Raw genomic sequence first — 12,833 nt, 5'->3', positions numbered from 1 at the left:
AGCTGATTCGCTTTGTCATACAGCAGAAACTAACACAACATTGTAAAGCAATTATACTCCAATAAAGATATTAAAAAAAATTTACCTTAGGAACCACTGCCCAAATCAAGTTCATGAAGATTTGTTCCTGTGTTCGCATCTAAAAGCTTTATAGTTTTAGCTGTTACATTGAGCCCTGTGGTCTATTTTAAATTCATTTTTGTGTATTATATAATGAAGGGGTCCAGCTTCATTCTTTTGCATATGGATTTCCAGTTTTCCCAGCAGCATTTGTTGAAAGGAGATATTTTCTTTTATCTGCCTATTCAGTCACTGCCCCTCACCGTGATACTCTTTCACTAGTTAGGTGACCACATGGGGTCAGGCTGAGAGAGGCTAGCACCCACCAGCAGCACAAATAGTGCTGTAAATGGCAGGGAACTTTATAAGACTCACTTCAGGTCCCAGACCAGTTTATTTTGGAGTGATAAGGAGCAACTTAGCATTCATAATTTTTTAAAACCTGGAGAGAGGACAGCCAGACACATGATGGTTAGTCTGTATGGCCCTTTCTCAACTAGGGTTCTGGGAGAGAATTAAGCTCTGATGCCCTTAGACACCCATTGTATGTAGTAAGTTAATCTCTCTCCAGTGCATTTAGAGTGGTCGTTACTATATACCGTCTTTGGGAAAACCGAGAAAAGAGTCACAAATCAAGTTGCAAAATGGTCTTCATCCTTTGGGGAAATTAACGTTAGAACTGATCTATTAATAAGAAACAAATTCTGCTTCGGATATCATCACTGTCTGCTCCATTTAGGGGAGAGGAACTAATAAAATATTCTCTCCAGGTGTGCGCTCCTGAGTCCAGGTTACAAGTAATAAACAGCTCTCCGATTGTGTCATCATTAATGAGCTACCCGTAAGGACAGAAGTGGGTTTTTCTTAGAAATAATTTAGCTTGATTTTTTCCCCCATATCTAATGTATCTGCTAAGGATCGATTTTGGGAAAATAGAGTTGTTTGAACAGTTTAGAACTAGAGGATGTTGTGTGGCAGTACTGTGACTGAACCTGTGCCAGCCTCTGTGGCCTTTGCTCTTCTCTGGAACCCCAGGAATTGTCCTGGGCCACCCCAGGGCATTCCAAGGAGCTTGCGTGGCAGTGTCTGCTTGTCTGCATGACGTTCTCAGTGTGGCTGGGATTCTGTTTCCCTTCCCTCCTCATGTTTGGCAACACTGGAATATCTTTGGGGTTGATGATTGGCATCTCTAATGAAAACCTACCATTTCCAAGAAGAGAAAAGGCAGTATAAACTCACTTCTTAAAAGCTGTACTCAGAATTCCGTGGGAGAAATCAGGGCCCAGGGTGAAGGCTAAGAAGATTTTTCTCATCTAGAGACCCCAGTTTATATTCCTTCAAACATTGGTTCAGTTGCTTGAACATAAACCAGGTAACAGTCACTCACATAACATAGAAATTAACTACTTTCTTATGTAAAAGTCTGAGTTGGTGAGTGGTCCAGAAGAGTACCTGCCCAGAACCCAGGTACCTTCTGTCGTCTTGTTTTAGATCCCTGTGAGGGTTGCCTTTATCCATAGGGTTGGAGGTGGCTCACCTCTAACATGTTCGTGTTCCAGGTCCCAGGAAGGGGAAAGGAGCAAATGGAGAGAAAACAGATTACTTTTAAGGGCATGACTCAGAAGTGGCATACATCACTTCTCTCGCATCCATTTCACCCAGACTTAGTCATGTGGCCTCATCTACTTGGCAGGGAGACATGGAAATGCCACTAGTTTCTAGTTGCATGGCCATGTGCCTGGCTCAACCTGAGGAGATGCTACTGAAAACAGGAAGGCATGAGAAGAGGATTGGAGGACAGTCTGCCACAGAACCTTCAGTGGGTGAGCCTCACAGTACGCAGTTCAAAACCGAGAGATCGCCTGACGTACAACAGCAGCAGGCGAAATAAACACCTTGCTGTTATTCCCTTATCTTCCTCCTTGGAAACCAGGCCACTTAGAGCCCACCTTGGAACAGTGAGTAACGAAGTTAGGAGAACCTGGAGAGACAAACTCTAGAAGCAAGTCTTAAGAGGTGAGGCAAGTTAGACACCTTTACTGAACCCTTAGGTTTTTGGGGCCGGATACTGTCTTTGCGTTACTTAGGGCTCATTTGGTTGTAAAACATAAAGAGCAACTTGAGCTAGCAAAACCCTGTTCATTATTATAAGAGTACAGGGGTGACTCATGGAAACCAGGGGCACGGATGGATGGGAGAGAGGACTGTATACCTGTTGGCTCTCCTCCTGATTCTTCTCTATTTTCTGTCATTTTTATCTGTGAAGACTTCTCAACCACCTTCAGCTCCAGATGTTACATTCTCACTGTGCAGGGCCTAGGCTAAACCAAACTCTTAACCAGGACCCATACATCCCTGGGAGAGAGAATCTGGTCAGCTTACGACAGGCCAGGATCCGTTCAAGTGTGAAAACAGAGCTGAGCGTTTCTTAAGACAAATAGGACTGTCTGCCTGGGGCCCATCCCTGTGGAGGGAGGGGGAAGGGGATGGAGACAGTTCCCAGAGGAGGGGAAACTGTTATAAGCTGGCACACTTAGCGAAGTATTTGTTTAAGTAGGGGCATCCAGTTCTGATCAACATGTATTTTCATAAAACTTTTGGACTTCCCTGGTGGTGCAGTGGTTAAGAATCCACCTGCCAATGCAGGGGATACAGGTTCGAGACCTGGTCTGGGAAGGTCCCACATGCCTCGGAGCAACTAAGCCCGTGTGCCGCAACTACTGAGCCTGCACTCTAGAGCCCGCGAGCCACAACTGCTGAGCCCACGTGCCACAACTACTGAAGCCCGCACTCCTAGAGCCCGTGCTCTGCAACAAGAGAAGCCACCGCAATGAGAAGCCTGCACGCCACAACGAAGAGTAGCCCCCGCTCGCCGCAACTAGAGAAAGCCCACGTGCAGCAATGAAGACCCAACGCAGCCAAAAATAAAATATAAATAAATAAATTTATTAAAAAAACCAACCCTTTTTGTTTTGTAATAATTATAGATTCATAGGAAATTCAAAAATAGTATAAAGAAGTCCTGTGTATCTTTCACCTAGTTTCTCTCAATGATTGCATTTAACCTAACTATAATATAATATCAAAACTAGGAAATTGACGTTGGGACAGTGTATATGTATAGTTCTTTGCCATTTTATCACATGTGTGTGTCTTGTAACCACCACTGTAATCAAGGTACAGGAGTCACCCTTACCCCATCTTCTTCTTTACTCCTTACCCGTGGTAACCATTGATCAGTTTCCCATCTCTATAACTTTGTCATTTTCTGAATGTTATATTCATAGAATCACACAGCATGTGACCTTCTGAGTTTGGCTTGTTTTCACTCGGCATAATGCCCTTGATATCTGTCCAAGTTGTTGTATAAATCAATACTGCTAAGCAGTATTCTATGCTATGGGTGTACCACAGTTTGTTTAGCCATTCACCTTTTGAGAGACATTTTGTTTGTGTCTAGTTGTCAAGTATTACAGATAAAGCTGCTGTGAGCATCTGTGTACGGGTTCTTGTGTATACGTAAGTTTTCATTTCTCTGGGCTAAATGTCCAAGAGTGTGATTGTTGGGTTGTGTGCTAAGTGTATATTTAGTTTTTAAAGAAGCTGCCAAGTTGTTTTCCAAAATGGCTGTACCATTTTATCTTCCCACCAGCCAGCACTGTATGAGGTTCAGTGTCTCCACATCCTCACCAGCATTTGGTATTGTCACTGTTTGGTTGGTTTTTTTTTGTCACTGTTTTTTAAATTTAGCTGTTCTAATACGTGTGTAGTGGTATCCCACTGTGGTATTAATTTGCATTTCCCTAATGGCTAGAACATCTTTTCATGTGTGTATTTGCCATCATGTGTCCTGTTTGGTGACATGTCTCTTCATCTCCTTTGCCCATTTTCTGATTGAATTGTTTTCTAATGTTGAGTTTTGAGAGTTCTTTATATATTCTAAATACAAATCAATGTGGTTTGCAATGTTTTCTCTCAGTCTGTGGCTTGTTTTTTCATCCTCTTAAAAGAGTCTTGCAGAGCAAAAGTTTAAAAATTTTAAGGAAGTCCAACTTACTTATTTCTTTTCCTTTTATGGATTGTGCTTTTCTTGTCACCTCTAAAATCTCTTCACTAAGCTCTAGGTCCTGAAGATTTTTTCTCTTACGTGTTCTTCTAAAAGTTTTATAATTTTACACTTTACATTTCAGTTGGTGATCCATTTTGTGTTAATTTTTATATAAGGGGTGAGATTTGGGTCAAGGTTCATTTTTTGGCCTATGGATATTGAATTGCTTCAGCACTTTTGTTGAAAAGGCTGTTCTTTCTCCATTGACTTGCTTTTGCACGTCTGTCAAAAATAAGTTGGTTGTACTAGTGTGAGTCTATTTCTGGGTTCTTTATTCCGTTCCATTGATCTATGTGTCTTTCCCTCTGCCAATACCACACAAGATAGTAATGAAGATTAGTATCTTCATTACTTCACCACTTGATAACTATAGCTATATGTCTTCTGTTTTTCCCACTTATAATTATTTTTCAAAATTGTTTAGCTATTCTGATTCCTTTGACTTTCCATTTGATTTTAGAATAATTTTGTCTTGAGCTACAAAAATCCTACTGGGATTTCTATAGGAAATCTGGGGAGAGTTGACATCTTTTACTATGTTGAGTTTTCCAATCCGTGAACATTTCTCTATTTATGTAGATCCTATTTTATTTTTTTCATCAGTGTTGTATAGTTCTCAGCATGTAAATTACATATATGTTGTGATATATCTAAGAAAATCAGCTTGAGTCTTTATAAATGAAGTTGTATTTTTGATTTTCAGGTGTTCATTGTTAGTATATCAAAATACTATTGATTTTTGTGGATTAATCTATCTTGCAAATTCACTTCTGTCCTTACTGAAATCACTTGTTAGTTCTAGGAGTTTTTTATAGATTCCTTGAAATTTTCTACATGGACCGTCGTGTCATCTGCAGATAGGGACAGTTTTGTTTCTTTCTTTTCAATATTTGCACCTTTTGTTTCCTTTTCTTGTATAATTGGGCTGGCTAGGACTTCCAGCACTATGTTGAAAATAGTGATGAGAGTAGAAATTTTTGCCTTGTTCCTAAGCTTAGGGGGAACCATTCAGTTTTTCATTAAGTATGATGTTAGCTATAGTTTTTTTGGTAGAGGTTCTTTATCAAGTTGAGGAAGTTCACCTCTATTAATAGCTTTCTGAGAGTTTTTATTATAAATTGGTGTTGCGTTTTATCAGGTGCTTTTTCTACATTAGTTGATATGATCATTTGATTTTTTCTTTCACCTGTTAAGATGGTGAATTATATTGATTGTTTTTTGAATATTGAATCAGTCTTGTATCTCTGGAATCAACTCCTCTTGGTCATGATATATAATTTTTTTATATTGCTGAATTCTGTTTGCTAATATTTTATTAAAGATTTTACATCTGTATTCAGGAGGGCTATTGTGTCTAATCTTCTGTCTTGTTAGGTTGCCCCTTTCCAAGTCCTTTGGCTAGAGAGCAGAATTGTGGGGAGGCTTTACATTATCTGCTCTCATTGGCATTGATGGGATGCATGAAGTGAAAAAAGAAAACCCAGGGAATTCATGGCTATTCTTTCCCTGGGTACTGAGTCCCCTAGCTGGTTTGCCTTCTTCACTCCACTTCACTTCACTTTGCAGAGTCATCTTATATTATTCTGTATATTATGTCCAGGGTTTTAACTGTATTTAGTGGAAGGAATAGAGAGAAGTGTGTCTACTCCGTCTTATCCTGAAACCAGAAATGCAATCTATATCTTGTAAAAAATAGATTTTGAAGCCTCTTCCCTGCCTATTTATGGGTTAAAAAAATATTAATCTTTCAACTTGTTGGGGAGGGAGCATGCCTTCTGCAGGTGAGCAGAGCGGCTAGCATAGTGTGTATTCGCAGTGAACAGTCACCAGATCTCTCTAGTGGTCACAATGCATTCTAGTTCAGTCGCTCTGGCCTGGAACCCTTTTCCCAGTGATTACAAATACGTTTGTTTTTCTAGGGGAACTTAGATTGCCCTTTTGCTCTGAGGATTCAGTATTTCTTGCTGTGGGATATAAGGATATAGGTTCTACAACCACATTGACAGTTTTGAGGGGGAAAGAGGGTGCTAAGAAAAATTAGGGCCAGACAGGCAGTGTAAGCAGAGACGGTAATGGGCTGGGTGGGATGTGTGGTCCCCTTAGTTATACCTGTTCTGTGAATTTACTCTTGACTTAATTTGGGAAGACTAGTATTAAAACATTTTTGTGTTTTTCTCAAGTGCCACAGAATGTATGTTGGTGTATGCACATGTGCACACGCACTCACACACATACACACTCAGGCATTCATGCCAAATAATAAAGAAATAAAAGAGAGGTATGTAGGCTGGCTAAGTTAATGTAGGATTTTTTGCTAAAGGGAATATTCTTCTATTCTTTTCCTTCACACTTGTCCGCGGGGCCACTTGCAGTTCTTTTAAACACCATTAATAATTGCACAAAAAGGGCATTTCAGTTAATGTCGTTTGTCAGGAAGAAATAGTTATTAAAATGTCTTTGGATAAATGGAACGAAGAGTGTTTGAAAAGGCCCAATTCACAGCTTTTCTTCAAGTTATAAAATGGACATTATTTCAGGTGCAAATAATTCATCCCAACAAATTTGTTTCCTTTGGTGTGTGCCTGCCTGCCTGCCTGCCTGTGTGAATATCTGATTTTATTTTTGGAGCCCTGTGACATTAGCCCCTTGTTAGTTTAGCACTTACTGTGAATCGGAGAGTTCTGACCCACAAGGATCCAGACCTCTAAGTTCTATTTCAGTGAACTGTTTGTACTTTTTTGTAGACAGTCTTCCAAACAGAAGAAGGCTATTCAAACTGCTATCCGCAAAAATAAAGAGGCAAATGCAGTGCTGGCCCGGTTGAACAGTGAACTCCAGCAGCAGCTCAAGGTAAGGAGCTTCCTGAATTTGGATTACCAGGCTTTGTGTCTGTCCGTTGTATTTTGTTTTGACAAACATTGGTTGAGCATCTGGTTCCATTCCTGTTGGTAAGACTTGCTCTTCGTTCTCAAACTCCTTTTGGAAGGCAGAGTTGCTGTATTTAAGTTTCATAGGTTGGTTCTTGTATGCTTAGAGGAAGACTCGTACCTTTAATATGCAGGCTGCATATTGTGTGCTAGTTAAAAAGACAGAGAAGCTATTACAAAGGCTCTTTGAAGCATTCTTTATTGTCCAAGCCTTCTGGGTAAACCCCTCATTTGTTTAGATCCTCCATGAATGATGCTATACTTATTTCAATGGAAGAGGGTGGCCCTGATCCTCTCGAAGGCTAACTCCTGCCCTGGTGTCTTGGAAATGGTTCCATGTCAGCTTCTCAAGGACATTACCCCATCCTCATCGCCTGTTTCTCTTCACCATTAATCTCCCCTGTATTAGTTTCCCAGGGCTGTCCTAACAAAGCGCTACAAACTTGGTGGCTTAAGATAGTAGCAACTTATTCTCTCCCAGCTCTGGAGGCTAGAAGTCTGAATCACGGTGTCAGCAGAGCTATGCTATCTCTGAAGGCTCTAGGGGGGGAATTCTTCCTTTCTTCTTCCGGTTTCTGGTGGTGGCTGGCAGTCCTTGGCTGGTAGATGCATCACTCCAGTTTCTGCCTCTGCTGCCACATGGCGTTTTCTCTGTGTCTCTGTGTCTGTGTTGGAATTCCTCTTTTTATTGTGCCCTCTTTTTATAAGGATACCAGTCATTGGGTTAGGGCTCACCCTAATCTAGCCCAGTCTCATTTCTAACTAGATTATATCCACAAAGACCCTATTTCCATAGAAGGTCACATTTATAGGTACGGGGGGTTGGGAGTTAAACATATATTTTCGGAGCACCCACGACACCCCGATTCTATGCTGGATTATTGCCACCCACACATAAACATGCTCTGGTGTTGTCCAGTGTAGTGACGCCACATCCTCCTTCAGCTGCTGCCCCGTCTCTCTGGTCTCCTTTTCACAGCCAAGTTTCTTAAGAGTTGTTTTCATTTATTGTCTCTCATTCCTCACCAGCAGTTTTCTCTCCCTCCACTTCGTTGTGGCTTTCATTCTCCTCCGCTTACACCCCTCTTACAGCCAAATTCAGTGGGCCTGTTTTAACATTATTTGGATTTTCAGAAAAATCTATGCCATTGACCGTTGACCGTTCTTTCCTCTAAATGTCCTTTCTAACTGGTTTTTGGGATATCATACTTTCCTTGTTTTCCTTCTACTTCACTGGTGATTCGTCTTTAGCAATCTCTGCCGTCCCTTCCTTTTTTATTTTCTCTTTCGTTACTACCCTGCTTCGCCCTAATTTTTTTTTTTTTTTGGCTGCGCCATGTGGCTTGTGGGGTCTCAGTTCCCAGATCAGGGATTGAACCCAGGCCATGACAGTCAAAGCCCGGAATCCTAACCACTAGACCACCAGGGAGCTCCCCCTAATATTTTATTATGAACATTTTCAAGCATACAAGAAAGTTGAAAGAATCATACAGTGAATATTTTCATAGCCACCACTTCAGTTCTACCATTCACATCTCGTTATACTTGTTTTATCACGTTTTTCTATCCCTCTTATCTGTCCTTCAGTCCATCTTATTTTTAACATGTTTTCAAGTAAATTGCAGACATCTGTATGCGTCCCCTAAATATTTTAACATGCATATCATTAACTAGAGTTCAATATTTTTACAAGTTTTTCTCATGTTGTAAATTTTACATACAATGAGTATACAAATCTTAAGTGTACACTTGCTGACTTTTAAACAAATGCATCTACTTATGGATCTCAACCCCCTATCAAAGGTATAGCACATTACCATCTCCCCGGAAAGCTCCCTCATGCTCCTTCCCAGTTAATTTCTGCCCCACTCACATAGAGGTAACCACTATTCTAAACTTCTTAGGCCATACTGTTGCCTATTCTGTAACTTTATGTAAATGGTGTCCTCTGACATGTACTTTTATGGAAAGCTTCTTTCACTTAGTATTATGTTTTTGAGATTCATTTTCATTGTTGTATGTCTCAGTAATCTGTTCCTTTTTATTGCTGAGTGGTATTCTATTGAGTGAATATGCTGCAATTTGGTTATCAGTTTTCCTATTAGTGGACACCTGAGATGGTTCTAGTTTTTGCTATTTTGAATAAAACTACATTCTTGGATAAGTCTTTGTGTGGGAATATGTTCTCATTTCTCTTGGGTAAATTTCTAGGACTAGGATTAGTAGGTAATATGGTGATTGTGTGTAATTAGTTTTAATAGAAACTGCTAGAGCTTTTCCCAAAGTGGTTGTAGCGTTTAGTACTCCCACCACTACTGTGTGAGAATTCTGGTTGTTCCTCATCCTCGCCAACACTTGGTGTTATTGTTTTAATTTTTAGCAAGTCCTGTGGTGAGATAGTTTTTATTTTGCATCTCCTTAGCACTTTTCTATGTGATTATTTACTTTTCATATATTTTATTTTATGAAGTGTCTTTTCCAAATATTTGGCCATTTAAAAATCATTTTCAGCCGTTTTTTTGGAGTTGTAGGTAGATGCTTTTTATATATCTTGGTTACCAGTCCTTTGTCAAGGTATATATTTTATGAATGTTTTCTTCTAGTCTTTGTTTTGCCTATTAATTTTTTTAACTGAATCTTTTCATGAACAGAACTTTTTAATTTTGATAAAGTCTGATTTATCATTTTTTCCTCTTATGGTTTATTAACTTTCTTCCTATATAGGGAAACTTTGCCTACATCTGAATTATGAAGATATTCTCTTATGTTTTCTTCTAAAGTCTTTATTGTTATAACTTTTACATTTAGATCTATGATAACATTTTTTTTTTAAACTACTTTATTGAGATAAGATTGTACATACCTCAGTAAAGCTGTACATATTTAATGTATGCAACATGATGAGTTTGGAGATAATTATACATCCATGAGTCTGTCACAGTTTATGCCATAAAACTGCCCATCACCTCTAAAAATTCCTCTCACCCTCATTATTAGTATTTATTTTTATTGAAGTATTGTTGCTATAGTTGCTGTACAATGTTATGTAAGTTATAGGTGTACAATATAGTGATTCATGATTTTTAAAGGTTATACTCCATTTATAGTCATTATAAAATATTGGCTATATTCCCTGTGTTGTACAGTATATCCTTGTAGCTTATTTTATACCTATTAATTTGTACCTCTTAATCTCCTGCCCCTATAATGCCCCTTTCCCCTTTTCTCTCCCCACTGGTAACCATTAGTTTGTTCTTTATATCTGTGAGTCTGCTTCCTTTTTGTTATATTCACAAGTTTGTTGACTTTTTTTTAGATTCCACATATAAGTGAGATCATACAGTATTTGTCTTTCTCTGTCTGACTTATTTCACTTAGCATAATGCCCCAAGTCCATCCATGTTGCTGCAAATGGCAAAATTTCATTCTGTTTTATCACTCACATAATTATCATTTCTTTTATGTGGTGAGAACATTTAAGATTTACTTTCTTAGCAATTTTTAAGTATGTAATACAGTATTGTTAACTATAGTCACCATGCTATACATTAGATCCCCAGAACTTATTCATCTTATGATTGGAAGTATGTACCCTTGCCCAACATCTCCCCATTTCCTGCACGACCCTCCCCTCAGTCTCTGGCAACCACCATTCTACTCTGTTTCTATGAATTTGGCCTTTTTTAGATTGCACATATAAGTGATATCACATGGTATTTGCCTTTCTCTGTGTGACTTATTTCACTTAGCATAGTGCCCACAAGGTCCATCCATGTCACAAATGGCAGAATTTCCTTCTTTCTTACAGCTGAATAATACCCTATTGTATGTATGTACCACATCTTCTTTATCCATTCGTCTGTAGATGGAAATTTAAGTTGTTTCCATATCTTAGCTATTGTATCAATGCATAATGCTGCAGTGAACATGGGAGTGCACATATCCCTTTGAGGTCCTGATTTCATTTCCTTTGGATACCCAGAAGTGGGATTGGTAGATTATATGATGGTTCCTTTTTTTTTAATTTTGAGAAACGTCCATACTATTTTCTGTAGTTGCTGGATCAATTTACATTCCGACCAACATTGCACAAGCATTCCCTTTTCTCCACATCCTTGCCAACACTTATCTCTTATCTTTTTGGTGATAGCTATTCTAACAAGTGTGAGGTGATATCTCATTGTGGTTTTGACTTGCATTTCCCTGATGATTAGTGATGTTGAGCACATTTTCATGTAGCTGTTGGCCATTTGTTTTAGAATGTTGTCTTTCCGTTTTTATTTGTTTCAAGATATTTCTTTGATTCCCCTTTTGACTTCTTCTTTGACTCATTGGTTGTTCAGGAGTGTTTTGTTTAATTTCCACATATTTCTGAATTTTCTAGTTTTCTTCCTGTTACTGATTTCTAGTTTAATAACTTTGCAGTTGCAAAAGGTACTTGGTATGATTTTGATATTCTTAAGTCTGCTAAGACTTATCTTGTAACCTATCATATGATATATCCTCGAGAGTATTTCATGTGCGCTTGAGAAGAATATGTATTCCGCTTCTGTTGGCTGGAATGTTCTGTATATGTCTGTTAGCTCCATTTGGTATAAAGTATAGTTCAAGTCCAACATTTCCTTGTTGATTTTCTGTCTGGATGATATACCCACTGTTGAAAGTAAGGTATTGAAGTCCCCTACTATTATTGTATTGTTGTCTATTTCTTCCTTCAGATCTTTTAGTATTTGCTTAATATATTTAGGTGCTCTGATGTTGCCTGCATGTATATTTACGATTGTTATATTTTCTTTATGAATTAATCCCTTTAACATTACATAATGACATTCTTTGTCTCTTGTTATAGTTTTTGGCCAAAAGTCTATTTTGTCTGGTAACAGAATAGCTACCCTGTTCTCTTTTGGTATCTACTTGCATGGAATATCTTTTTCATCCCTTCATTCTTTCTTACGTGTGACTGTAAAACTGAAGTGAGTCTCCTGTAGGCAGCATATAGCTCAGTCTTGTTTTTTAAATCCATCCAGCTGCTCTATGCCTTTGGACTGGAGAATTTAATTCACTTACATTTAAAGTGAATATTGATACGTAAGGATTTACGAATACCATGTTACTATTTTCTGGCTATTTTGTAGTTCTCTTGTTCTTTTCTTCCTCCCTTACTGCCTGCCTTTGTGAATTGATGATTTTCCATAAAGGTATGCTTTGATTGTCTTCTCTTTATCTTTTGTGAATCTACTCTAGGTTTTTGTATATGCTTTGTTGTTATCATGAGGCTTACATAAACTATCTTGTAGATATAACAGTGTATTATATGCTGATAACAACTTAACTTGGACTGTGTATAAAAACTCTACCCTTTTACTTCCCCCTTTTTGTTTTTGATGTCATCATTTACTTCTTTTCATATTTTGTATTCTTTAACAAGTTATTGTAGCTATAGTTATTTTTAATATTCTTTTCCTTTAACCTTTATACTAGATTTAAGTGGTTAACACACTACCATATTCAGTATTAGAGTATTCTGAATTTGACTATATACTTAACTTTACCCCAGTATACTGTATGTTTTCATGTTACTAATTAGTGTCCATTCATTTAGCTTGAAGAACTCCTTTCTACATTTCTTGTAAGGCAGGTCTAGTGGTGATGAACTCCCTCAGCTTCTGTTTGCCTGGGAAAGTCTTTCTCTCTCCTTCATTTCTTAAGGATAACTTGGCTGAATAGCATATTCTTGA

The 12,833-nt window shown here is 38.4% G+C and overlaps 1 protein-coding gene across 1 annotated transcript in view; it reads left to right on the top strand.

Moving 5' to 3' along the window:
• REPS2 (RALBP1 associated Eps domain containing 2) overlaps positions 1-12,833 on the top strand; it is a 162,357-nt gene that overhangs the window by 133,363 nt on the left and 16,161 nt on the right. Inside the window, exon 16 of the mRNA XM_060002900.1 lies at positions 6,913-7,018. Within this exon, the coding sequence (XP_059858883.1) occupies positions 6,913-7,018 (106 nt within the window). The remainder of the gene's footprint in view (positions 1-6,912; positions 7,019-12,833) is intronic.

The sequence above is a fragment of the Delphinus delphis genome, chromosome X (genome assembly GCF_949987515.2).
Source record: "Delphinus delphis chromosome X, mDelDel1.2, whole genome shotgun sequence".
In the NCBI taxonomy this organism is placed as follows: domain Eukaryota; kingdom Metazoa; phylum Chordata; class Mammalia; order Artiodactyla; family Delphinidae; genus Delphinus; species Delphinus delphis.
The sequence above is the reverse complement of the archived record's forward strand: the minus strand, read 5'-3'. Positions and strand labels throughout refer to the sequence as shown.